The following is a 25,249-nucleotide window of genomic DNA, read 5'->3' on the forward strand; positions in this document are numbered from 1 at the left end:
TGATTGGCTAATTCGTTCTGACTAAGAGGCGAAGTCTCCGGGAGACGAGGTTGGATTAATGAGTTCATTGTTCGGGAAAGGTCTATTCCACCGCACCTGTCATTTCTCGCTGGTTTTAGTTTGTAAAAACAAACTCTTTTTAATACGCATTTATATTAATATGTGACGCCTCTGGAGGTGATAGTTATTAGAAAATTATAGATAAGGCACTGCACCTGATTGGATGGATAAGGACTTAAACGGATGCTTCTGGAAATAGTGTTGAACAAATAGACGGGGAATATTATTTCTCCAATGAAAACCGTTTGGAAAATAAACTCGCTGTCCATGGCAAGCATAAAGAGTCAAGTGCGCTTTGATATAAATTTTTTTGGTCACTTAAAAATTCAATAAAATTAACACCAGGTTGATTAACAAATTAAAACATTGTAGGAGTTTGTGTTCATATAACATATATTGTTTTAAATATTTTGTTCCTAAGTAAATTCAAATGTTTTATTCGACAAAGTTTAGTTAAAAATGAAATTATAACTTAACTTTCATTTGCAAATTTAGAGTTTTACTAATTTATTAGCATAACTACATAACCATCTTCATTTTACTTATATATATTTGCGAGGAATTTTTTTATAGATGTTAAAAGATTGTATCTTTCACTTTTCAAAAATTCCTAATTTATAGAATAAATATTTATTTACATAAGTGATCAGAGATTTGGTATAGTTTTGAACGACAACAGTTGGACATTGTTTTTTTCACCATCTTTGGACCCAGTTTTTGTAAATCTGACACCCGAAACAGATGAAGGCCCGACTTCGCTAGAGAACTGCTCTCTTGTTCGTCTAAACATGAAATAAAACGTCTTTCTAAACTCTAGGTTGTATCCCGCATATATGAAGACATTAATCGCTGAATTTAAGTAGATCATTCCGACTGCAATTTTTGAGACATACGGAGGAATATCAACTTCAGGATAAAATGTTTGAATCAGATCGATCATGCTAATAGGTGTAACTAGAATTATAAAGCTTGCTATCAAAATAGTCACCATTTTCGCTACTCTACTTTGCTTAACTAACACTCTTAAACTAGTTGAGGCTTTACTGTTTGACGTGATCTTTTGGTTTTCTTTTTCTATGTTGCCATTTGAATTTTCCTTGACAGCTGTGCAAGCAGGATTTATTATTCCCAAACTTAGTTTTTGCTCGTGAATCTTTTTCATCTGCTTAAAACTGGTTCTGAAGAGGAAGCAGTTGATTGGGATGATTAGCATGAGTGGGAAAATGCAAAATGCGAAGACAAACAAACAGATGAATTCGGTAGACAGGTTATTAAAGAAAAAACACATTGTACTCGTGGAAGGTTTTGTCTTCAAACCGACACCAAATAAAGGCAGAAGTCCAATGTTGAGCATAATCGTCCAGCAAAGAAAAACCACCCAAGAAAGAGCGCGTTTTGTCACCACAGATATATAAAGAAAAGGCCACTTGATAGCACCAAAACGATCCAGTGCAATCAAGAGTGTGTTGACTCGCGACGCACCATCGAAGAAAATCGTCAATGACAAGATGAAAGGACATTCAATAAACGATAATAATCCACGAACAATTCCCGCCAGAACTCGAAGCGGGATAGCCACGAAGCACACGAAAAAGTCAGCGACGGACAAATTCAAAATCAGAATATTCGTAGTACTTCGGAGCTTTTTGTTTACCAAGACAGCGACAATGACAAATGTATTCCCCACGGCACCGATCAGTGATATGAGAATCATGAATACAGTGAAAGTTATCTCCGAAAGGTTGGGAAACGTTTGAGGAGGGCTTGTGGTGTTGTTCATCTCTGGAAATTCGGCTAATGAGCATCTGAACTTTGATATGCGAATGTTTAAAATGTCAGAGAGATATCCTGTGAACGGTTATCAACGAAAATATGGAGATGACGTCACGCACTCAAAACTTAATTGGAAGCCATGTGTTGGTTAATGGCATCCATTCAATTAAGATCGTAAATTTATCGTCCCATTATGAGGAATATATGAAGTTTTTGATATTCAGAATTTGGAATTTTCGCAAAGATTATTAATTTTGAATGAAAGAAGCGAGAATGATTACTGCTTGGGCTGGTCGTTGGGGCCCGTGTAAGGTAGTAAGCAAATAATTAGTTTGGAGGTGCTTCGTCTCTTGTGATGTTTATTTTTTAAATTTTGTTTACTGCTTTTTGTTTAGTTGTTGGTATTTATTCGTCCTTTCAATCATCCATCCATCCATCCCTCCCTCCCTCCCTCCCTCCCTCCCTCCCTCCATCATCCATCCATCCATCCATCCATCCATCCATCCATCCATCCATCCATCCATCCATCCATCCATCCATCCATCCATCCATTCATCCATCCATTCATCCATCCATTCATCCATCCATTCATCCATCCATTCATCAATCCATCCATCTATCCATCCATCCATAATATTTTATGACAATTCCCAAAATTGAATATTGTTTTTTATTATTTTCATTTAGCAAAACCCTCACATACTACAAGATATAATTACAGAAAAAGCTCATTTAATTTTTCTACATCAAATCGAATCACAATTCGCTTTAACAGTCCTTAGATAAAAAATATCTTGTTTCTAAAGCATACAAACTAATCGCCTTCAATGAATATATATGAAAAACTATCCAACAACGTTTTTACAGACGTCGCTCTGAGGTAGGAGGAATCTTAAAAAAATTTTCATACATGAATAGATGACCACGGATAACCACGTTAAGGGGTTCCGTCCCTAATTAATTAGAGACGTTAAAAGAGGACAACAAATTTATCAGAAAAACTACTGTGTTATCCTCTATAAACAAAGTTAATTTATTTTTTTATTTCTATTTTTCATGACTTTCGTTTCTTATTTCTCATTTTAGATAAAATACTTTCGTGTAATTGAATTGTCCATAGTCTCGGATAGAAAAACCTTTCGCAACTTCAAAGTTTCAATGTTATTTGGATATGATATTGAGTTAAAGACTCCCCATCGTCAGCTCCATTACATCGCCACTTGATTACTTCAATCGGTTTTCGTTAATGTGAATCTACTTTGTACTTTTCAGGGCATCCTGGTGCGGTTAATCCAGTTATACATGTCCATGCCAGTTGTTGTTTTTAAAATAAATAAATACAAAATAAAATAAAATAAGAGGAAATTAGGTGAGATGAAATGAGAGGAAATGAAATGACATGAAATGAATAAATAAATAAATAAATAAAAATCATTTTCTTAGATTGAATTTTCACCTTCACTGTTTTCGAATTACGAATTAAACAATTGATGAAACTCAAAAATGTGTAATATTTGTTAGGTTCGTCAAATGACGTAGCTCTCACAAACACGACGACGGGACAAGAAATGGCGAGTATGCCAACTGAACATAGCATCGCAGGCGCAAAATTTCTTGCTCCAATAGCCGACAAACTGCTGCGTAAATCTTGCCACCACTTTCAAGTTTAATACTTGACATTACTTGGACCTGGTTCATCCCATCGTTTTTCTCGCTCAACGTCGTCTTCACTGGGACAAATATGAAATACTGGGTCCCCTCGAGGTTTGTCTGAAGTATTTTGAAGTTCCTCGGTATCTTTCTTGTTTTCGGGGATCTTTTCGTGTTCACGTTTAATCGCGGTGCTTTGACTATGGTTTGCTACAATGTCCTTGCCTTTCCTGGATTTTCCATCAACCTGTTTTTTCCTTGTTAACGATCCCCTGCTTGAAGGGTTTTGGTTGTCAACACTTGTACTACGCAACAAATTCTGACTGCTCTCTCTCCGTTTTATACTTGCCCTTTTAATGTGTTTCCATACTGGATCATCATCAGATCGTTCTTCCGTTTCAGCTTCTCCATCTTTTTCACTCTTGGAAGAAACCGATGGCTTTTTAGATCTTTCTTTCGTCTCAGATATCTTTCTCTCTTTCGTTTCAGATGCTTTCCTTTCTCGCTTCTTTTGCTTTTCGGAGTTGTCCTTTTTTGATTCTACGGCGTCTTCGAGAGTAGTTGGTGGACATCGCTTTTTTTGCAGGTCACGCAAGAGTTTATGTCCTGCTCTGATGCGTTTTCCGTCTTGGTCAAGCTGGTAGTAACGCTGCCATCGTTCGTAGATGATTGGAAGCAATGGCGCAATGAGAAGAACTCCTGACATGGCGCAAGTAGAACCGACAAGTTTGCCAGCTGGGGAAAGAAAAATGTATTACTTGTGATACTAGTACTTCTAATAAGCGGACCTCTTGCTAAGCGGGTACCAAGAGAATATGAATGTTCATCTTCTCTTGCAGGTATCCTTCATTGAAAGGACAATTCAGTTGTTTGCTGTAAAAAACCCTCTTTAATTAAGGGGACACCAGACAGGGTCCCGAAGGTGTCCGCTTAATAGAGGTACTACTGTATTCATCGAGTTAAAGTGAAATTGAACTGCTATAAAAAGATGCTTATGGTGCTCATTTTGCCGCCTAATGCTTCGTTTAGTTCAAGGGCATCTAAAGCTATACGGGTTAGAGAGAAGCTGAGAGAAGCCTGTGCGGAGATCACCTCGGATTGAGCTACGGGGAAGGCAATATTACTTTGGTATCAGGGCGCACTCACAAAACTGCACTGACATTAAAGTAGAATCATCTCTTCGGTCCATCAGGTTAAGATTTAATGAAAAATACTTGCGACAAAGGACACTTATTACATCAATAATTTCATCCCACTGCGCATTGGTCCATTATGAACTACGCCAATTGTCATCGATCCATCAGGTTAGGGATTTAATGAAAAATACTTGCGACAAAGGACACTTATTACATCAATAATTTCATCCCACTGCGCATTGGTCCATTATGAACTACGCCAATTGTCATCGATCCATCAGGTTAGGGATTTAATGAAAAATACTTGCGACAAAGGATACTAATTACATTAATAATTTCATCTCACTGTGCAGTGGTTCATCATGAGTCACGCCAATTTTTATCGATCAAGGGGGGAAAACGAAGGTTTTAATAACCTGAGGTTTCAGGCCTCATCTCACTGTGCAGTGACGAACTAAAATAACTAATCATTATAAAAGACACCACCTCTTTGAAGCCACATACAGTAAATAGAACTATGCAAGTTAGAGTACGTAGACATGAATAACACAGGGGAAAGCCTGGAGCAAGTACAAATATCATGCTATATTTGCGATATTTGTACTCTAGGTTATTTTGTACAGTAAAAACTGAAAACGGTTTTTAAACGGACGTTTTTAAACTAGTCCCTAAACTGCAATTGTGTTGTTGTTAGTGCGTGGGGGAGTGTAAAAATCACCAGAGGGTGTGTATAGATATGAAGATAAGCAAGTCCTTCAATGTCTCGATTGAAAAATTATCAAGAAAAGGTTTTTAAAAAAGACTAGTTTTTTTTTTAAAGAATATTCGCTTAAAAGCCTTCTTTTTGGGAAAACGTAAATTCAGTTAGATATAAAAAAACTACCTAATCTGCGCGTTTTTTGTTTTTTTTTCCCGAATCCTCGAAATTAATTATTTTGCGTGATTCTGAACTCTCTTATAAGGCCGGACTTTTGAAATTTGCACGACAAGACTGGTATAAAGTATAAAATTGAAAACATCATAAACCGAACATTACTAAGCTAGCATTTCGTTTTAAACGATTTAATCACAGAGTTTATGACGACATAACAACTTTATTGGACAGGGTACGCCGTTACCAGACTCATGATAATTTTCATGCATGTCAGTTGGTCGATAACTTGTCGTCAAACACTTTTTGATTATAAATCATAAACATTACTCCTGACAGCAATTTCAAAATATCTCGACCAACGCTTATTAAGTACAATTATTCTCAACTGTTACTCAAGACGAAGACGTCACGGTTTGAAACGTCAATAAAGACGTGTGTGTTTTTTTTTTTTTTGCTTTTTTTTTTTTTCGCTGCCGTTTTTAAAAGTCAATTATCCTTTTCATACTTCTTTTCCACGCCGACGCATTCTAACAGTACTAGTTTCATGTTTGATGGTTGTTTGTTTTTAAGGGTAAATCTGGACAATATAAATTCCAACCTTACTAGATTCTTCCCTTTCTTTCACAGTCCTTTCTTTCTCTTCCTATTAAAACTATAGCCTATATGTTGACCTAATATGTCCGCCCTCTTCACCATAATATCTTTTCAGCACCATCAATGAACCTCTTTTCTCTTTCCAGTACAGCAATTCTGACCTTGATTATTCCCGACTCTTTCACTCACAGGGAAAAACCGGTCAGGAAAAGATATTCTGTCGAACAGAGACGCAATGAAGATTGGCATCCTCTAGTCTAACGTCGCAGAGAGCTGGTTATCTCAGATGTTTTAGTATTATATGGTTTTTCTTACTTACCTAAAGTCTTCGGTGCCATATCTCCGTAGCCAACAGTCGATATAGTCACAATTGACCACCAGAATGATAAAGGGATGCTTTCAAACTTCGTACCCGGATCCCAGATTTGTTCAAAGTAAAACACACAACTAGCGAAAAGCAGAGTCCCTATCACTGTCAAGAAGGCTATCATCCAAAGGTCGCTCAAGGCCTCCCGTAGAGTCTGACCAAGTACTTTCATACCAGATACATATCTAGACACTTTTAAGATCCGAAAAGCTCGGGCAAGTCGGAAGACTCTTAGAGCTACGATGCTCTTATTGCTGTAGTCGTTCTCCAACCCAAGGATAATATAATAAGGTAGAATAGCTAGAAGGTCGATGATGTTCAGGACTTTTAACCAAAATTTTGATTTGATTGGTGAAGCAATAAATCGTAAGATAATCTCAATCGTAAAGTATATGATGCAAAAGCTTTCGAGAACGAAAATTTCTGATCTGTAAAATCCGGTGCCTTCTCTCTTACGTCGACTCCGCACAGAGGGCAACGTTTCTACGCAGAGGATAACAATTGACAAAGCTATGACGAGAAGAGAGATAATGCTGATGATTTTAGAGGCTAGGTTCGTTTCTGGGTGGTCTATAAGCTGCCACATCTTTCGCTGCCAGTCGTACTTTGGTACAATTTCTTCTTTTATTATGTCGCTTGGTTGCACAAACTGTTGTTTTTCGTTAGGATCCATGTAGTCATACAAACCGAAGAAATGAAACTCGTCCATGACGAGTTGTTCAGGAAAGTCCTTAGGGAATACAACTTGTCCTTGGGTCTGATAAAAGTGATAAATGCTGTCGAAGGCGATGCGACTGCGGTCGAAAAAGTAGTCCTTTCGATCAAAATCATAGTACGTTCCTGCGCGACTACGTTTAGCGAGCAGGCTGTCAGGGTATTTCTCCAAAATTGCTCGAGAAAAGTCGAAGATTTTACCACTTACGTTAATACGTACCAAACTATTGTCCTCACTTAAAGGGAGATCCAACGAGCTTCCTCGGATTTCAGCAAACTTTTTTGTCTTCTTGCTGCTCTTGAATACAAGGTTTGGGAATAAATTCAAATGTTGTCCATGAGATGCTGTTCTGCCTCGTTGCGCTAATGGAGAAAAACCGCGTCCACCACCTAAAGCCTCAATAGCTGGGCTACCATAGTATAGGTGAAGCATTTTGTATGAGTACCCAAGACAAAAAAATAGCGCCACTTGCTCTCAAACACGTGGACAAAATACGGTCTCTTTCCTTGTTTATCGAAAGCTGCACAGCTCAAGATACAAGTACAACCCCTATCTTTACATCTCACGCTTAAATTCTCATAACAAAATCCAAGCATTCAGAGCACATAAACATTAGTTTTACATTTTGAAGCTATTGTTTTAAAGCTTTGATGAAGAAGCGTGATCAACGATGACCTCTGCCCCAACGAAAATAAATAAATTCTGGCCCTTTAATGTCTGGTTCATTTAGACGCTTGTAAAATCAATATTACTCGCTTTCGATGATGGAAAGTGCAGTAATTTTTCGATATAAATCGTTTTATAAATATTTTTTTACAACTTATATGCGATTTGGCGACGGCTAGGCATACAGTTGTTTTACCAGATCGCACAGTCAACAGATCCAGATAACACAAAAGTGAATATAAAATTTCGCTGAACATTAAGTTTTATGCTTCATATTGATATGTTGAGAAAAATCAAGACCTTTAAAAAAACCTTTATCTTTTTTTAGATTTTTTTTCAATTTCCATTTATCCATTTACTTTTTCAAAAATTCCCGAAACAAAAAAGACTGGGGGCTAGTTTTTAGTCCCTCTCGATAGATTTAGGAACGCCTGGCTTTAACTACCTTCTGGAAGTAGAATCTGAAAAGTTTGAAGAAGCGTATAATTTTTCTTTCTTTTTATGGCATCAATTAGGCAGAAACTGCTTAAAATAACGGTAGGAATAGCTACAGGAGCTACGTTTGTTATTAAAGCTGCGCCTCATGTTCTTCCAGAACGATTTTGTCGAAATGTAACGGAGTGGAAATCGCAATCAAGTTCTGAGCTTCCTCCCTCAGCTGTTCCTGTCCCAGAGCGTTGTCAAGTACAGCTTAAAAAGGTGCTCAAACGATTAGGAAAAGAGGACGAAGAAGACAAGATAAAGCTATTTATATGTAATGGGTATTCGCCTATATCAGCTGGAGCTGTATGGCTTCCTGCAGGCGCTGTAATCGGGCTTCCAAAGTTTTTTCTCTTTGAAAAAGAAGCTGATGTTATTGCCTCGGGACTAACGTTTAAGAACCGGGCTGTGAACTGGAAAAGTAAACTTGGTGGAAAGCTCGCAAGTTCTTTGATCGCCAGTGATGATAATGTTGCTTTTCTGATTGGACATGAATTAAGCCACATTCAGGGATCAGATTTATTGTATGATGTTCCCATTGCCCCGGCTTGGTTATATGCAACTTATAAAATCACCTTTGAAAATCAAAGATTTCTTCCCAAGACCCCTGGAATTGTAAACTTCAGTGCCAGAATCATAGTCTGTTGTTTGAGCTACCTCGTATATTCTATAACTACCCGACAAATTAAATTACGACAAGAATTTGCTGCAGATAAGAATGCTGCCGAGTTAGATCTGAGCATGGCTCTGGGAGGAGTAGATTTTACTCTTAAAAGGTTGCATCTTAACTCTGTACTAAGGGTTTTATATGGAGAAGAAGGAAAACTGATGTTTTCCGAAAAAGGTGAAATACTCAAGAATTATACACATCCAAAGCTGACAGAACGATTAAGATTGTTAGAGGAAGTTGTGCACAAAAAATTGGCTGGAGTGCAGGATGGAAGCCAGTCTTAAAAGTGCAACATTTTTGATTTTAAAACCTTTTTTAGTTTTTAAACTACATTGTCATTGGAGTTAGATATTTAACTTATATATTACAATGTAATTTACATATACATATATGTGCAAAGGAATTTTACTCAGTTGTATCTTTTTTTGAACTTAAAAATTTAAAACTTTTCTTACCTTTGTAAGCTCAATCATTGACTCACCTCTTTTACATATGTGCACTAATAGACTGTTTTCTCAAGGTTGTGTGCGCATCCAATCTTGACTGGCCACAAAGTGCCTGAAAAATGCAAATTCAGTAAAATTGAGAAGCCAGTTTTATATTTAAATAGGGGAATAATAATTTAATGGATTCTTTTTCTGAAAAATCTTATAGAAACATATGATAATTCTCATTATAAAGCTTGTGTTCTAGTATTAGGCCCAACAAATTTCTTAAATTTGAGAAAATGACGAAACACAACCTTGAGAAAATGGTCTATTTCACCTTCTCACTGGTCTTGCAAATCTTTTCACACAAAAAAAGTTTGTGTTGTGTCCTAGGGTTCTTCTGTGTAACTGCCGTTGAAAAGAAAAATACTCAACTCAAGCATTAAGCTTGGGTGTTGGGAGAAATACTGACTACTAGTTTGAGCCAAGCTACTCTAAGTATGGTGGGAGGGGGGAATACATAATCGGGATTCACCTACAAGGTAACCCATAGAAGAATTTTAACCCCCTCCTCTCCATTGCTGTTTACAAAAAGTCACCTCTCTTGTTCAACATCAACAGCTTAATGTGGCCCAGAGATAGAGGTCTTGGTTATTGGCTTCGGTAAGTCAAACGTCCAATGGGCTAGCATGAGTTTTTTTTATTAACAAAAGCCAAAAACTTAACTGTTTTGCACTGTGTTAATCCAAAAACACCAAAAGCTCAAACTGTTTGAAAACATAACCCTAGCTGTTATTCTTTGCTTCAAAATTGTCTCTGTTGTCCCCTCAACATCCCAAAATTCAAGATGGCTACCACATCAATAAAAAGGTCTATAACTTTGGACCGTAGAATAAGAGGGACGTATTGTGACCCTACTCCACTTACACCAAGGAGTTGTGTCACAAAAATGAAAAGAGCACGCAGATTTTAGACATGTCACACAGGAGAAATGATTTTGAAATAAAAAATTGAATATTATATAAGGATGGCAAGGTCAAGTTTGCTATCCAACTCATTTGCATATGAATAAGGTAATTATATGACAGAAATACTGTAAGTAAAAACTTGATATTGCTTTGTAGAATTGTAAGTCCTCTTTTAGGTGGTTTCACAATGAAATATTCCTTTACAAAATGAGAATTAAACCACCCCTTTATAAATATCAACAACAACACCAGAAACAGAAGTTAAAATACAGCTAAAATTGACAACTAAAATAGAGTAGCTAGTCTCTACATTAAAATATTATACACAATGAAAATAAATTCTTTTAAAAATTGAAATTTAACGGAATATGAGACTAATTTTGAAAGCCTAACTTTGCAGAGGAAAATTATAAAATCAAACTTACCGCCATTTGACCTTTTGATGAAGTTTGACGGGTTACCTGTGGTGCAGAAGTCCACAGGAACCCCAGTGTGTCACGTGTAGAACATCAACCGCCATCTTCCTTGCAGAAGGGAAAATTTTTCTGATTTTTCTTCTTGCTTAGTTTGTGTCATGGCCTTTGATTTAGCTGGCAGAATCGCTGTTCGTTTTGTTCGTGTATCTGTAGGCATTGGAGCTGGTGGGCTTTTTCTATACCACACAGTACCACATGCTTTGCCAGTGAACATTTGTCTCAGTGCTTTTGGTTCAGAAGGAGAAAATGTTTCTGAATCTTGTCGAGAACAGTTCAAGGAAAGAGCGCAAAAAATGAACCTAAAGAACCCTGATAGAGTCACTCTGTTCGTGAATAAAGGCTTCAGTGGCTTCAGTGCTGGTTCGACATCGTTACCAACTGGAGCTGTTGTAGGGATCCCTGGTTGGTATCAGTTTAAAACTCCTGAAGATGTTATGAATTCTCCTATAAATTTCAAAGGAAGGACAATAAAATGGGAATCTGAAATGGGATCTCAGATCAAAGATTCACTAATCTCCACTCCTGAGAATATTTCTTTTACTATTGGACATGAAATAGCTCATCTACAATCCCCTGAGTATAAAGTAATAAATGCAGTTCTTTCGCCATCATGGTTACTTGCTACTTATAAGTTAGCATCAGTTACCCCCAGACTAGCAGCTTTGCCTGTATTGGTTGACGTAATCCTTAAGGTGTGTATTCTCAGGCTTAGTTACCTTGGTTACAAACGTGTTACCAAGGAGATCCAACATAAGGAGGAATTTTTAGCAGATGAAATGTCGGCAAGAACTGATTTGGAAGCAGCTTTGGGAGGGGTCAATTACTTAAGCAAGAGGTTACAATTGAATCAAGTGCTACGAGCTCTCCATGGCGACCAAGGTTTGTCATACTATGACGAAGATGGAAATGAAATTAAGATGCAACAGCATCCAAAACTAACTGAGAGAATTAAGAAAATACAGCAGATAGTTGATGAACACTTGAAGAAAGAGAATGAAGGTTTGTTAGAAGATGATCAGAATTAATGGGGAGCTTCTACACTAATTCTGGCTTGAACACCAAGGTTTGAATATTGTCTAGTATAAAATTAGAAGAGCCTATACTGGCTGATAGCTTAGAGTATGAGGAGTAGCCAGGGGCGATCCAGGATTTTGTTCAGGGAGGGGTGCTGTGCAAAAAGTTAACCCATGGAGGGGTGCACCCTTAGAATTAAAGGGAAAAAACAGTATTGGTTATCTTGGAAGTAGGGGCACAATTAAGTGGAACCAGGGAGGGGTGCGCCCCTGGATCTGCTCCTGGTAGCATAGCGGTAATACACTCCTCCCTCACCTCTGGGGTCTTGGGTTTGATGCCTGGACACTGCATCACATGTCAATCTAGCTTATTCCATCTCTCCATTGAATCAAGAGTTTTTATCGGGGTTCCCAAGTTTTCCTTCCATTGCGATTTAACCAAACATGCTAAATTCTGATCCAATCTGTAAGTTCAGTGCAGTAGCCACAAATTTCTGATTGGTCAGGTTTTCAAGGCTCTTCGTTTTTTCTTACATTTTTTTATTTCATTTTTTAAAATATTTTTTTGCCCGAAAGCAACCAGACCAGTGGCTATGACCCTGAAGTTAGCCATGTGTCCCCAACCCAATGGTCGTTGCATGGTAATGATGATATTCGTAGGATTGAAGGCTCCCGCTTGTCCCCAAACACAAACAGCTTCCAAGGAGTATCAATACTCCACATACTCATTGCATACTAACTCCAATTTAAATTTTTTGTCAATTTTCCCCTGTCAGCATTTGGCCAGACAGCCCCAAAATTAATCATACATTGGAAGTTACGACAGGTGTTTGTTATTATAAAATATATAATTCAAAATCTGTTCACTCCTATGTTTCTTTCCAGTGTTTCAGCCTTTAGCATTGCCTGGTATACATATTTAATACTAAAAATGTTTATCAAGAATTGTTTTTTCAATCTCCAGGGCACAACTTTGACATGCCATTCATGCCACCATGTTTTTTCTAGAAATACTGTACCTCTGATACTTTACTTGTGGGCTGGAGTTGAGTATTTCACACTGTCTTAAAGTGTTATCCAAAGTGGAAAACAAATTGATAGCTTCTTCGTATCAAACTACAGTAACAACCATTTTAAGATATATATATACAGTACAAAGCTGTTTTTAGACCATTTTGGTGTTTATGTCTACTTAACTCTGTTTATATTTACACTAGACTTTAGCTCTGGTTAAGACAGTAAAACCCTCTTAACCAGTGTTAAAGGTGGGCTGCATGCCTGCCGACTGTATGGGACATTTACACTGTATTTGTTCTACTCTTCTCTTTTCTTCTCTTCTCTTCTCTTCTCTTCTCTTCTCTTCTCTTCTCTTACATACATTACATAAGATACAGTAACGATGAAAAGGTAAATTATACACCGTGAAAAGATCATCTTTTCATGGTGTATAATTTACCTTTTCATCGTTACTGTTTCATTAGAAACACCAACGCAGCTCACACTAGTTTTTAGCTAGTTATATCTTCTTATTACATAATATACATCCATTTACATGTACATGCTTGTACTCTACTTAATATCAGACAATTTCAGTTTGATTTGAACAGAAGTAGATGTAATTGATGTATGACATTGAAGAAGTAAGTCAATATTTGTTCAAGAAAATTCACTCAACATTAGTATCTTAATTTCTGCTAGTACAGCTGTAAATTTTTAGGTCAAGAATTCAATCTTTTCTTGCAAACGTCGATATAAATTGATCATTTATCATTTATTTTCCTTCTTCCCAATAGATTTAATTTAGGTTTTAATTTTCTGAATTCATCTTTTTTTTCTTTTTTCCTTTTTTTTCCGTTTCTTTTTCCTCTCTGTTTGTCTTTATTTTATCACTTAAAGCAAAGTTTAATTCCTTCCTTCCTTCCTTCATTTTTGTCCTTCTTTTATTTTTATTCCTTCTACAGGTCTGTCTTTCTTTACTTTTTTAATTAATCAAATTTTTTTTTTACTTTTTTCTCATCCATACATTCATTTCATATTCTCTTTTCCTTTTCTCTTTCTTTTTCTTTTTCTTCCCATCACATATATCCCTCTTCTCTCATTCTTCCCTTCACCTAATTTATCTTTCCATAAGCAGAATATGTCTCTATTAACTGAAAATCGCAAGTAATTTCTCCATTCCTCTCTGCCCCTCTTTCCTTCTCTCATTTCCTTTATAATGCACCTAACTTATCTTTTCATAAGAATATGTGTCGCTCTATTAACTCAAAATTCACATATTTTCCCCATGCTTCACTGCCCATCCTTGCTTCTCTCATTTTTCCTTTATAATGCACCTAATTTATCTTTCCATAAGAATATGTCTCTATTAACTCAAAATCTCATGTAATTTCTCAATTCCTCTCTGCCCATCCTTCCTTCTCTCCTTCTTTCCTTCATAATACACCTAATTTATCTTTCCATAGGAATTTGTCTCTCTCTATTAACTCAAAATCCCATGTCATTTCTGCATGCTTCACTGCCCATTCTCTCTTTCTTTCCTTCATAATACACCTAATTTATCTTTCCATAGGAATATTTCTCTCTATTAACTCAAAATAGAGAGGAAATATTTATCTCTATTAACTCAAAATCCCATGTAATTTTTCCATGCCTTTCTGCCCTTCCTTACTAACACTACACGTAATGTCAAGAAAACTAAACCTTACTCGTGATTTAAGATTCAAAACAAAATATATATAACTAAAATCTCATAAGACAACATCGTAATCTAAATTGGACCGATCTTATCAGTAAATATATCAAAACTATCAGCACAAAAAAACGCCCCGTCAAACGAAACGGTAACTTTCTTTTTTTATGACTTCCTATCCTAATTTTCTTGCGTGCTTTCAATTATCTTGGCAGCTACGATTTCTAACTGTGTATACACGCCATTAATGGAATGGCTATTGCTATATTTTTCTCCCGCTCATCAGAGAGGAATTTTGATTTCGCGTGTTATGTTGTGCATAAGGACATTCAGCGTTCCCTTGAGTATTATTAAAAACGGTTTGTTGCGATATTCGCCATAGATTTTCAAAAACAACGACACATTCTTTCATTCAATTCTTTCCTTCTTTTTTATTTTGTTTCCGTATTTTTTTTTTTTTTTTTTTGACCAATAACAATGAAAGCTTTTTGAATACTTCATTTCCAAAAATATATTTGCCAGACATGTTCAGTTAAGAAACATCCCGAACATTCGATGCTCACGCGTCCGTATCTTCCGGACACCAAATTCCGGATTTTCCACGCCCCGAAGCAAACTAGTCACTCGCAACAAATCCGCGCAACAGAGATATCAGAGATATATTTTATTTTTAGACTTTTATTTTTATAGCGTTTTACTATTTTCAATTGTCCATTACCGCCATAGAAACATAGCCCCGTGACGTCGGCATCATTGGTTGCCTAGGTTTAGTAAATTACCCTCATAGTCTTGGATGTCGCTAATGTTGTTCTAGAAAGATTTATTACTATAAATATGAACTTCTCTCGGGCGTCTTACGTTCTTATGACATGAAAATATTCAATCTCTTAAGTAGACACGGATTTTTTTTCTTTCTATTCAACGTGTCTTGTTTCTTCTACTTTGGGCTATTAATTAACCCCGCGGGATTTCCGTCAGATATTCTTTTTTTTTCTTTTTGAGTTGAGTTTGAGGATTCAGCCCTTTGTTTGTTTTCGTTCTTTCGTTCGTTCTAACGGTTTTTCGTTCGTTCTTTCTTTATTTTTTTTCGAGTTATTGGGAAGGTTGGGGCGGGAGGAGAGGGGGGATTTATGTTGAGGGAGGGAGGGAGGGAGGGAGGGAGGGATGGGAGGGAGGGAGGGGGGATTTCTTCTTTCTTTCTCTTTCTTTTCTTTTTCTTTCTTTCTTCTTTCTTTCTTCTTTCTTTCCTGTTCTCTTTCTTTTCTTTCTTTCTTGTCTTCCTTTTTTCCTTCTTATTTTTCCTTTCTATTCCTTCCTTCCTTCCTTCCTTCCTTAATCCTTCCTTCTCATTTCATTTTTCTTCAAAAAGATCATCAAACGCGCGTCATTCTTAGCTGTCCGTTATACTTATTCCTTCGAAAGCTATATTTTAAGAATAATTCCTCGTGAAGTTCACATACGTGTCATTAATACTATTCGCGCCAGGAAAAAATTCATTTTACTTTACCATACTTAAATCTTCCTTACAAAACTTCACTTTATTTCCGGGTAGCATGTAACAATTCTGTAAGTACTTAGGCTCCAAATACATTATCTTCGAGGTATTCATCTAACTTTAAGCCATATATTTTGTCTTTGACATGTATTTCAGACAAGCACTTCCAGCGTTAGAATGAATTATTACGCTTCCCACTACACATCAGACAATGTTGTCTCTCAGAACCAAAAATGTAAATAGTTCCACGCTATATTTCATCGTTATCAAATGATAACATCTTAGATAAACATAAATTCAAAAAACAAAAACGATAGAAAAAAGGCATAGCATCAGGTTTAGGGTTGCATCCGAGAAGAAAATTCTTTGTCATTCTGATTATATTTTCCAATTTTGTTTTACAATATATCCTGCATTTCCTCAATCAAAAGGTCGTAAAAGTTTATTATTAATTGGCGTTGCTTAAAAGGATTCTAGTTTGCAAATATTAGTTTAGCAGTTGAAATACAAAAGAGAGAAAGATAGATAAAAAATTTTTGTTAGCTTGAGAGCTTTGGTTGTAAGGAAGGAAGCATCTCTTTAGGAGTAACGCGAGACAGCCCGTGAGTGATTCCGTTATATCATATAACAATATCTATTGTGTCATACGTCCCCCGATAATGAGATATAAGTGAGTTTGAGTGAGCTTTTTTTGCATTTAGTAACGATCGACTCCATGAGGATCTGAACTCCTGATAGACAAAGGAAGGCTAACTGGATTTTTTTCGTCTTCCCTTCGTAGGCATTGTTCAGTTCACTATCGTGGTAAGATTTCAACCTTTTTTGAGCCTTTATTTTCGTGACAAATGCTATCGATATTGAATGCACTTACACGCTATAATGAACATTTTCACGAAATACAGATGAAAAGATATATCAATGGGCTGGGAATCTATATATACGAAAAAGATTCGATACAAAAAAAAAAAAAACTGACAAAGAAGGTAGAGTCAGGAATGAGGTATTAGGGCTGAGCAGATTTTTTTCTTTTTTCTTTATCAAGTATGTGCGTCTTCAGGCTTCTTTTCTCTTCTCTTCTTTTTTCAGTTCTTTTCTCTTCTTCTTCTTCTCTCTCTCTCTCTTTCTCTCGCTCTTTTTTCCCTTTCTTTTCAATCTCTCTATCTTCCTTCTTTTTGTACACTGAGGTTTCCAATAACTACGTCAGTGCCTTCACTATAGTATAAATAACAATAATGATTTAGATTTAATCACACATTTTATTTGAAAAGCAATTTGAACTTCATTGATTCAATGTATCACAACCATTCATCGTTACAATGGAAACTGATTATACTAAGTTTTACAGCGTAGTAGTGAACCGTGATTAAAACATAGATTGAGACGAAAATTCATAGCAACTTTTATTTATCTAAAGCAAATAGCTTTCAAAAGTAGTAGTGTATGACAAAAGATTTTAACTATCGGTTCGATTTTTTTCTATAGTCTTTCTCGTTCTTTATTCTAAGTTATCAAGTTCTTTTTGTATTCAAAATCACTTCTCATTCGAGAATTTTTCGTACCTTCAACCTGTATTTCTATTCGAAATTCACTTATAACTGAAGACTATAAAAAAAGAACTCAGTACACAAGTGCACTTTTTTATTTACTCTTTTCGTTTGTTTACCATCGTATTAACAATACATTTTTCACTAATACAAATAATAATACAAATACAAAAATAATGAAACAAATCAGTTACAAAACAAAACCTCAATTGAATACTCAAATATATGCAGTTGCCGAACTCGTTTTACAAAAGCTTCGTTGAGGAAATTTACTGTCATACGACGCGTTGCATGCCTACGGCGTCATCTATCTTTGCACTCCGATAAACCCGGAGTTCAAATAGCAAAGATTCGTTTAAAATATTGAGAACTAAATGTTTATTTAATATTTCAACAAGATAATTGCTATCTAAATCTGTAGAGTGCACACCATATATCCAAAGTTAACTAACAAAATCGTACAAATTAGGGCGACGTTTTGTAGGTCTACGCCGGTTTATTGAACTTACTAGACCTCACTGATTTATGTAAATTCGTGAAATTTCTTATATTAAAAAGTTTTTCACAGCACGGATATATGGGATGCACTCTATTAATAATTTTATGTGAGTATAATAAATTTATCCAGTCGAGCTGCAATTTCTGTTATTCTTTTCTTACGAACGAGTAATATCCGTCGAAACGTCAGTATAGCTCAAACTCTTTTACACGATGTAAGCTTCCTTCTTATTGAAATGTTATTTTTGTCGTATTCATCACACCAACGCAGTCCTAACTAGTAATCGCTATTTTTTGCAGTTTTGCAATTTACAAATGAGTTTTTGTCATTTATTATTATTGTTTTATATTTAGCCCAGTAAAATGTATGTCGTATATCAATAATGGACATCTATCTAGTTTTATTCTCCCACGCTTTGTATCTTGTAGCTTAGTTACATGGACGGTCTACAAACATGCTTGACATATTTATTTATTTATTCATTTCTTCCTTCCTTTCTTCCTTCCTTCCTTCCTTCCTTTCTTCGTTGATTTATTCATTCATTCATTCATTTATTCGTTTATTTTATTGATTTATTTATTCATTCATTCATTCGTTCGTTCATTTATTCGTTTATTTTATTGATTGATTGATTTATTCATTCATTCATTTATTCGTTTATCTTATTGATTTATTTATTGCAAGTCATATATTTGTATGTCATAATTGCCTAGAATAGCAGTTTATTTTACGAAAGACAACTAAGCGCATTCGAAGTTTATCCATCAAAGCTGCATGTGTCTTACTGAACACAACCTAAAAGTTCGAAAAAATCAAGTCGTAGAGAGTAACTTTATTGTAGCAATATCTATAAACAGTCTTTCGGGAAACCGTACGGTAATTCGAACCACTTAAATTCGGGGACTATCCGTTTTCACGTTTCACGTGTGGTTTATAACGAATCACGTACGAACCATGACTCGTACATCACGCGAAAATCGTTACTGAAGCAATATAAGAACGTCGGTAAGAGTAAGTAAAAGTTTATTTGGCATCTCATACATAATATGTTACATCGATTGAACTCCAAATAAACATTCGCATTAGCGTGCTTGAACGAGAATAATAGAATAGAATAATATAAACTGAATGATATAGCGGTTTGTCAATAATGGTGATGATGATGATGACATCTGTTGATAATGATGATGATGGCTATGACATATAATGATGATGATGACATCTGATTATGATGATGGCGATGACATCGGATGAAGGTGATGATGATGATGGTGGTGATGATAACGATGATAATGGTGATGATAACGATAATGATGGTGATGATGGGGATGACATCTAATAATGGTGATATCTGATGATGGTGATGGTGATGATAACGATGCTTATGATGATGAAGGTAATGACATCTAATGATGGTGATGACGTTTGATGATGGCGATAGTGGAGATTACGATGATGATTGTGATGACGTCTGATAATAAGAATGATGATGATGGCGATAAAATCTGATGATGATGGCGATGATGATAATAGCAGAGCTCCCGCGCGAGCGGAGCACCATACTTAAGAAAAAATGATAAACCATCGAGTTGATTTTTCATGGCTTGGCTGACGTCACTTCCGTCCGTCCGTCCGTCCGTGTACACGACACAGGAATCCCGCTTGATGTCAAAGCAAAACTACTCACAAAATGCGGCTCTCAAATGCACAGAAAAATTGCTTTAGGGCAAGTTACTAGACCAAAATAAATTAAGAAAATACTTTCATGTAGTCAAAGACGGAACAAGAAGTGTTCTTCAAGAATTCAGGTGTGTGTTTTTTAACAAACAATCGTATATATATATTTTTTTGACAAGTATTTTTCTCGACGAATTGACAAATCAAAGACTTTCTCTCAAAACTTTTAATATTTCTATATATAAGCTTAAATCATTTTAATGCTGGAGGAAATATAACACGGAGAGCATATTACGACAACAAATATTCGTCCTTTATTTAGCTTTGTAAATCTTTAACGATTCGGTTGTTTTTAACCAACTATCGTATGTTTTTCGTTCAAGAAAAATGCAGCTTTGTTCGTCTCCTATCGCGGGGTGTTATCGGCAAAACAAAGAAGACTTTCATTCAACAATTTTATATCTTTCTACAGATAATTTATTCAATTATTGAATGAAATATAAATTTTTACCAAACCTTCAACTGTTTATTAAGCTGTTCGAGCAAGTATGATTATAAAAATGAGCTTAAATTTGTGTTGTTGAGAGATATTATTGTATAAAGACAGACTTTCACTTCAAGAAGCTAAAAAATATTCAAAAATATTTACAAACGCCAATTTACTGACAAAGAAATTAGTCATTTTGTATTTTGCATTGCCTTTTGCATTATTTTCTATTTTGTCTCAGTTGTTCTTGTCAAGTTTAAATGAATGTAAGCTTTGTTTTTGGAGAACTGTAAAAGACCTAATTAAGGAAACCTTATTTTCTGCTCACCTTCACCAGTTTTCAAGTCTGTTTTTCAGTCTTGATTTGTCCTAAATCTCCAGTGAGATTTTCGATTTCAATGAAAGACATCCGAGGTAAATTTCACTAAACCTGATATTGTATTGGATTATCTGTAGTTATCTTTCTTTTTTTTTTTTAAGTAAAAGAGATTCAAAGCCTAAAACTGTCGGCCTTGGAAAACTTTGTCGAAGAATCTTCCAAGAACAAAACTAGCTCATGGGGGTGGGGGTGAGCTGTGTACAAAATTCCTAAGTGGGAGAGTATACTCGCGCAAAAAACAACAAAACAACAAAACAACAACAACAACAAAAAGCAATTTAGTGCATTTCGATTCGATTTCACTGCCGCATGGTTTTTATTATGGGAGAAATTATCTTTGTCTCGAATAAAGAATAATTGAAAATTTTTTCAGTTCCATTCAAATTGTTCTCCCTGTGACTTCCGTATCGGGAGCTCCGCTTTTAGGCAGTGCCTAAATATATATATTAACGATGTTGATTGTGATGACATCTGATAATAAGAAAGATGATGATGGCGATGACGTCTGATGATGTTGGCGATGATGATAATAACGATGTTGATTGTGATGAAATCTGATAAAAAGAATGATGATGATGGCGACGACATCTGATGATGATGGTGATGGTGATCACATCTGGTGATGATGACGATGATGATTCTGATGAGTAGGATGCCTGATGAAATGGTTGGGCAATAATAAATGTAAAAGTTAGAAGGTAAGAATGTTGCCGGAATGTTGCCAAACATGACAATAACGAACATAAATGATATTCTTTCAATCATTAACTTTAATTCCATTTTTTCAATCAGATGTTTTCAGAGAGGAGTCTTAAAGTGTTAACAGCCTTTCTAGTCTTGTGTCTCATAACCCACCTTGTCAGTGCAACCTGCAACAGCAAAGGACAATGCTGGAAAACATCCGAGACCGGACACAGACCTGTAGACTTTCATCTTTGCGGGAGCATGATCCCTTTTGCAGTGAGGGACATTTGTAACATAATGATGGCAGCGTATGGCCACAGGCGACAAAAAGCACGCAAATCTGCAGGTATGCATGAGGACAAAGATAGAGTAGTTTTTGTTTGAATGTATTCAAAAGCTCACGGCAAGAATGTGGACACGGCGAGGCATACGGCGGACATTTTTTTTTTCCTTTTTTTTTTCCCTTATTAATGATAATATCTTATTTTTATACCGGGAACGCAACATAGACACGGCGCGGACACGGTCACATCAAGGTCACGGTACTACTAGACCAATCATATTGCGCGAGAAAATTTCATCCAAAATTCTAGAGACATCGAGCTTTTCACAGTCATTTGACAATTGCCCTATATTTATTTCTTTTCAATTGCTTTGCAGGAACAATCGTCTATAAAAACCCCAACAATGCCAAAAAATTCCGCATTGCCAAAAGAAAATTCAACATCGTAGAAGAATGCTGTACCGAAGGCTGTGTAGTCGAGGAAGTGCGGGAGTACTGTTAGACACATGATTCTCCACGTGAGAATGCTCGTGACGTCATCAGCAAGTAACCACATGTTAAACCGTTCGTCTTTCTCGCAAGGCAAATGATGTTAAATAAAACTAAAGAAGCCTATAGGAAAATATTTTTATGGAAATATGTAGATATACATATGTTTGTTAGATGAATATACTGTAGTTGAACTGAGTGACAGGATTGTCATTATTTTGTCTTGGGTAGGAATAAACAAAGAAAGGAAATATTTATTCTGTGGCTTTCTATAGTTAATTCTTGCTGCTGCTGGTGGTGTTGTTGCTGTGTTATTTTTATTATTATTATTGCTACTACTGTTTTCGATGTCTTTTCTGCTGCTGCTGTTGCTGCTACTGTAGCTGATGTTGTTGTTGCTGCTATTGTGTGTCAGTTATTGCTACCGTTATTATCGTTATTAACTGTACGCAAAAAAAACAAAAAAAACGTGCAAGGGTCGAGTCAAAAAAATAAATATCATGAAACCAAAATTCCGGCAACCCCCCATCAATATGGTTATCTAATGGTTCATCCCTAATCTTGCTATTATTTTTATGTGTATATGCTGTAATCAGTTATCAACTGCATGTTTAATGCTAGTTTTCCTTCGGAGGTAACAGTCTAGTGTTACCTTTATAATCTTATTAACATCCCTTTTTCTTTTCCAGTACGTTCACTGCAATTATGTACGGCATGAAAGTCTTTTCGATCCCGCTAGTTATACATCAAGCAAAGATGTTTATACAGGAAGCTCTCATCACCAAGGTGACCCACGGACACGGCAGTATATCTTATTCGATTCATGCATATCCCATGACAATCCTACAAAACAGATTGCCCTAAAGCTGTCAATGCATGGCTTAGAGAATTAAAAGGCCTTAGGCGCCCATAATTCCAGTGAAAAGGGAGAACCCTTATTGGGTTGAATCTTTCAACGTAAACTCTAAGACCCCGTCCGCACTAATGCGTTTTCGAAAGGGTCTGTTTTTGTCTTGCCGAAAACGCATGCATCGATGGTTTTGCGTCCACACCAGCGTTATTTAAAGTGCAAATGAACCCTTTGACAATACATTCAGTACTGGTTCTGCATAAAGTAAATAGTTGATTGGTAAAATATTTCTTGATTTGAGTGATGCGTCTTTAAGTTATTAAGGTTTATACTTCCAATATGTTAATGATGATGACGTCAGGTAAGGTATTTGAGTGTTTTTGTTGTAACTAATAATACTAAATGCTGGCCATTTTGAAAATAAAAATTGTAAATAGCTTTCATGTAAACCATGAGTAAAATAATGATGCTTCTTAAATACTGTATCTATGAACCAGTTCGATTTTGTATATTTGATTAAGCCTTAATAGACGTCACACTCATTAGCATATTGGAAGTATAAACCTTCATAACTTAGAAACGCATCACTCAAATCAAGAAATATTTTACCATTCAACTATTTACTTTATGTAGAATCAGTACTGAAAGTATTGTCGAAGGGTTCATTTGCACTTTAAGGGACGAACCATTAGATATTTGATAGGGGGGGGGGGGGTGCGTAAATCCCCCCAAAAAATATCGAGCAAGCACTTAAACCTCAAGAAAAATTGATGCAACCTCTTCTGCTAGGAGAAAAATATGTAACTGTAAGCAAAAAAAAAAAAACGTGCAAGGGTTAAGCCAAAAAAATAAATATCATGCAACCGAAATTCCTGCAACCCCCACATCAATTATCTAATGGCCCATCCCTAAGGTGAGTTACCATATAGTAAACATATCACACTGGTACAATATACTAATTAATTCCTCTAATATTTGTGCAGACGAAAGGATATATCGCTTACGGGCGAGTTTTTGATTCAAGGTTAATAGTCGGTAAAGAAAGTAGGCGCCAATAGTCTTTGTAAACTATCCTACAACAAGAAATGCCGCCTGGGTGGAGCTCGGACTTTTTTACGAGAAAAATTTGCTTGAAGAAACATTCACATATTTAATTACTATCCAAGCAGCAAAATCCGATTTCATTCATTTAGATCTTGGGTTCCAATAAATACTTTCACTTAATTCCCCTCAGACCTGTTGAAATGCTCCGCGATACTATACTGGATGGTCGTACGTATACGAATGCATTGTTTGGCATACGTGGAAACAAACATGCAGTACATTCATGAATTACTACTGCCTTTGACTTTTAGTTTTCGAGTTGTTTGAGGACAAAAATTTCTCTTTGGGAAGCACGGGTGGCGTAGCGGTGTGAGCGCTCGCCTCTCGTCAATGCGACCCGAGTTCGAGTCCCGCCGGGTTCGGTGTTGTATATGAGTAGAGTTGTTTGTTGGTTCTCTCATGTGCTTCGAGGGTTTTCCGGGTTCTCCGGTTTTCCTCCCTCCGCAAAAATCAACTCCTAAATTCCAATTTGATCACGGGAATGAGGGCCACAGATTTGTTAGCCACTGGCTATAAAGTGCTACCCTCGTGAGAGAAAAAAAGGACTTACCGAGTAACCTAGCCTCCCCTTTACATTGGTCCCGCGAAACGTATAATTTTTAAACCCGCCAGTATCAGGTACCAGGGAAGGAGGATTGATATTCGGGATAAAAGTTATAAAAAAAGGCTGTTACCCAGGTTATATAACTTTTTGCATGGCCTTGCAAATTGTCCTCTATGTATAACGCATCGGCACTAGAGAAAAACATTTGCGCATGCGTGCCTTTCAGGACGTTTTCTAAGAATTTAGAAGAGTTTGAGTGAGGAAATAAATGAATGTACCTGAAATATATTGGATGGAGGTATAAGAATGTACCCGAGATGGATTGGATGAAGTCGTAGTGAATAAGAACGTACCTGAAATCAGTATTGGATGAAGGCGTAGGAATGAAAATATACACGATATGGATTGGATGAAGGCGTATGTAGAACTTAGAATAGACCTGAAGCTTACATGAGAAACTGAATACTGCGTCTGAGGATAAGAATTAGCGAATACCTATATCCCTTAAAACTTTTTTTAAAAAACTTCAGCAGTTTATAAAAAACAGGTTTTAAAAAAGTTGTAAATTGTTAGGAAAAAGGAAATACTAGTGGCGACCTATCACACCCTAATATCACACTGCGAGAATCATGAGGCTAGGCACGATTCATTAGCC

At 36.2% G+C, this 25,249-nt stretch overlaps 3 protein-coding genes across 6 annotated transcripts; 2 read left to right on the forward strand and 1 right to left on the reverse strand.

The window, feature by feature from the left end:
• Positions 1–2,548: 2,548 nt before the first annotated feature.
• LOC116292352 (potassium voltage-gated channel subfamily A member 7) lies at positions 2,549–7,783 on the reverse strand. Its single transcript, XM_031699650.1, has 2 exons — positions 6,407–7,783; positions 2,549–4,218 (listed from the first exon to the last, which is right to left on the reverse strand). Exons 1-2 carry the CDS (start codon positions 7,599–7,601, stop codon positions 3,500–3,502), a joined length of 1,914 nt encoding a protein of 637 aa, XP_031555510.1. The 5' UTR covers positions 7,602–7,783; the 3' UTR covers positions 2,549–3,499.
• A 512-nt stretch (positions 7,784–8,295) lies between these two features.
• Positions 8,296–9,435, forward strand: LOC116292358 (transmembrane protein 177-like). The gene has a single exon (XM_031699658.1). The coding sequence runs from the start codon at positions 8,337–8,339 to the stop codon at positions 9,267–9,269; it is 933 nt and encodes a 310-aa protein (XP_031555518.1). The 5' UTR covers positions 8,296–8,336; the 3' UTR covers positions 9,270–9,435.
• Positions 9,436–10,888: 1,453 nt separating this feature from the next.
• Positions 10,889–22,351, forward strand: LOC116292360 (insulin-like peptide 01). Of its 4 annotated transcripts, none has more exons than XM_089035542.1 (3): positions 11,751–11,920; positions 21,433–21,670; positions 21,985–22,351. In XM_089035542.1, the coding sequence occupies exons 1-3, from the start codon at positions 11,882–11,884 to the stop codon at positions 22,107–22,109; spliced, it is 402 nt and encodes a 133-aa protein (XP_088891668.1). In that variant the 5' UTR covers positions 11,751–11,881; the 3' UTR covers positions 22,110–22,351. The 4 variants fall into 4 exon arrangements, with proteins under 4 accessions (XP_088891667.1, XP_031555519.1, XP_088891668.1 ...); XM_031699660.1 differs by lacking the exon at positions 11,751–11,920 and adding an exon at positions 16,710–16,858; XM_089035541.1 differs by lacking the exon at positions 21,985–22,351 and having other exon boundaries at positions 10,889–11,920; positions 21,433–21,560.
• The last annotated feature ends 2,898 nt before the right edge of the window (positions 22,352–25,249 follow it).

The sequence above is a fragment of the Actinia tenebrosa genome, unplaced genomic scaffold, assembly GCF_029948245.1.
Source record: "Actinia tenebrosa isolate PJP-AT-01 unplaced genomic scaffold, QUT_ActTen_1.0 PGA_scaffold3__52_contigs__length_22856419, whole genome shotgun sequence".
Taxonomy (NCBI): domain Eukaryota; kingdom Metazoa; phylum Cnidaria; class Anthozoa; order Actiniaria; family Actiniidae; genus Actinia; species Actinia tenebrosa.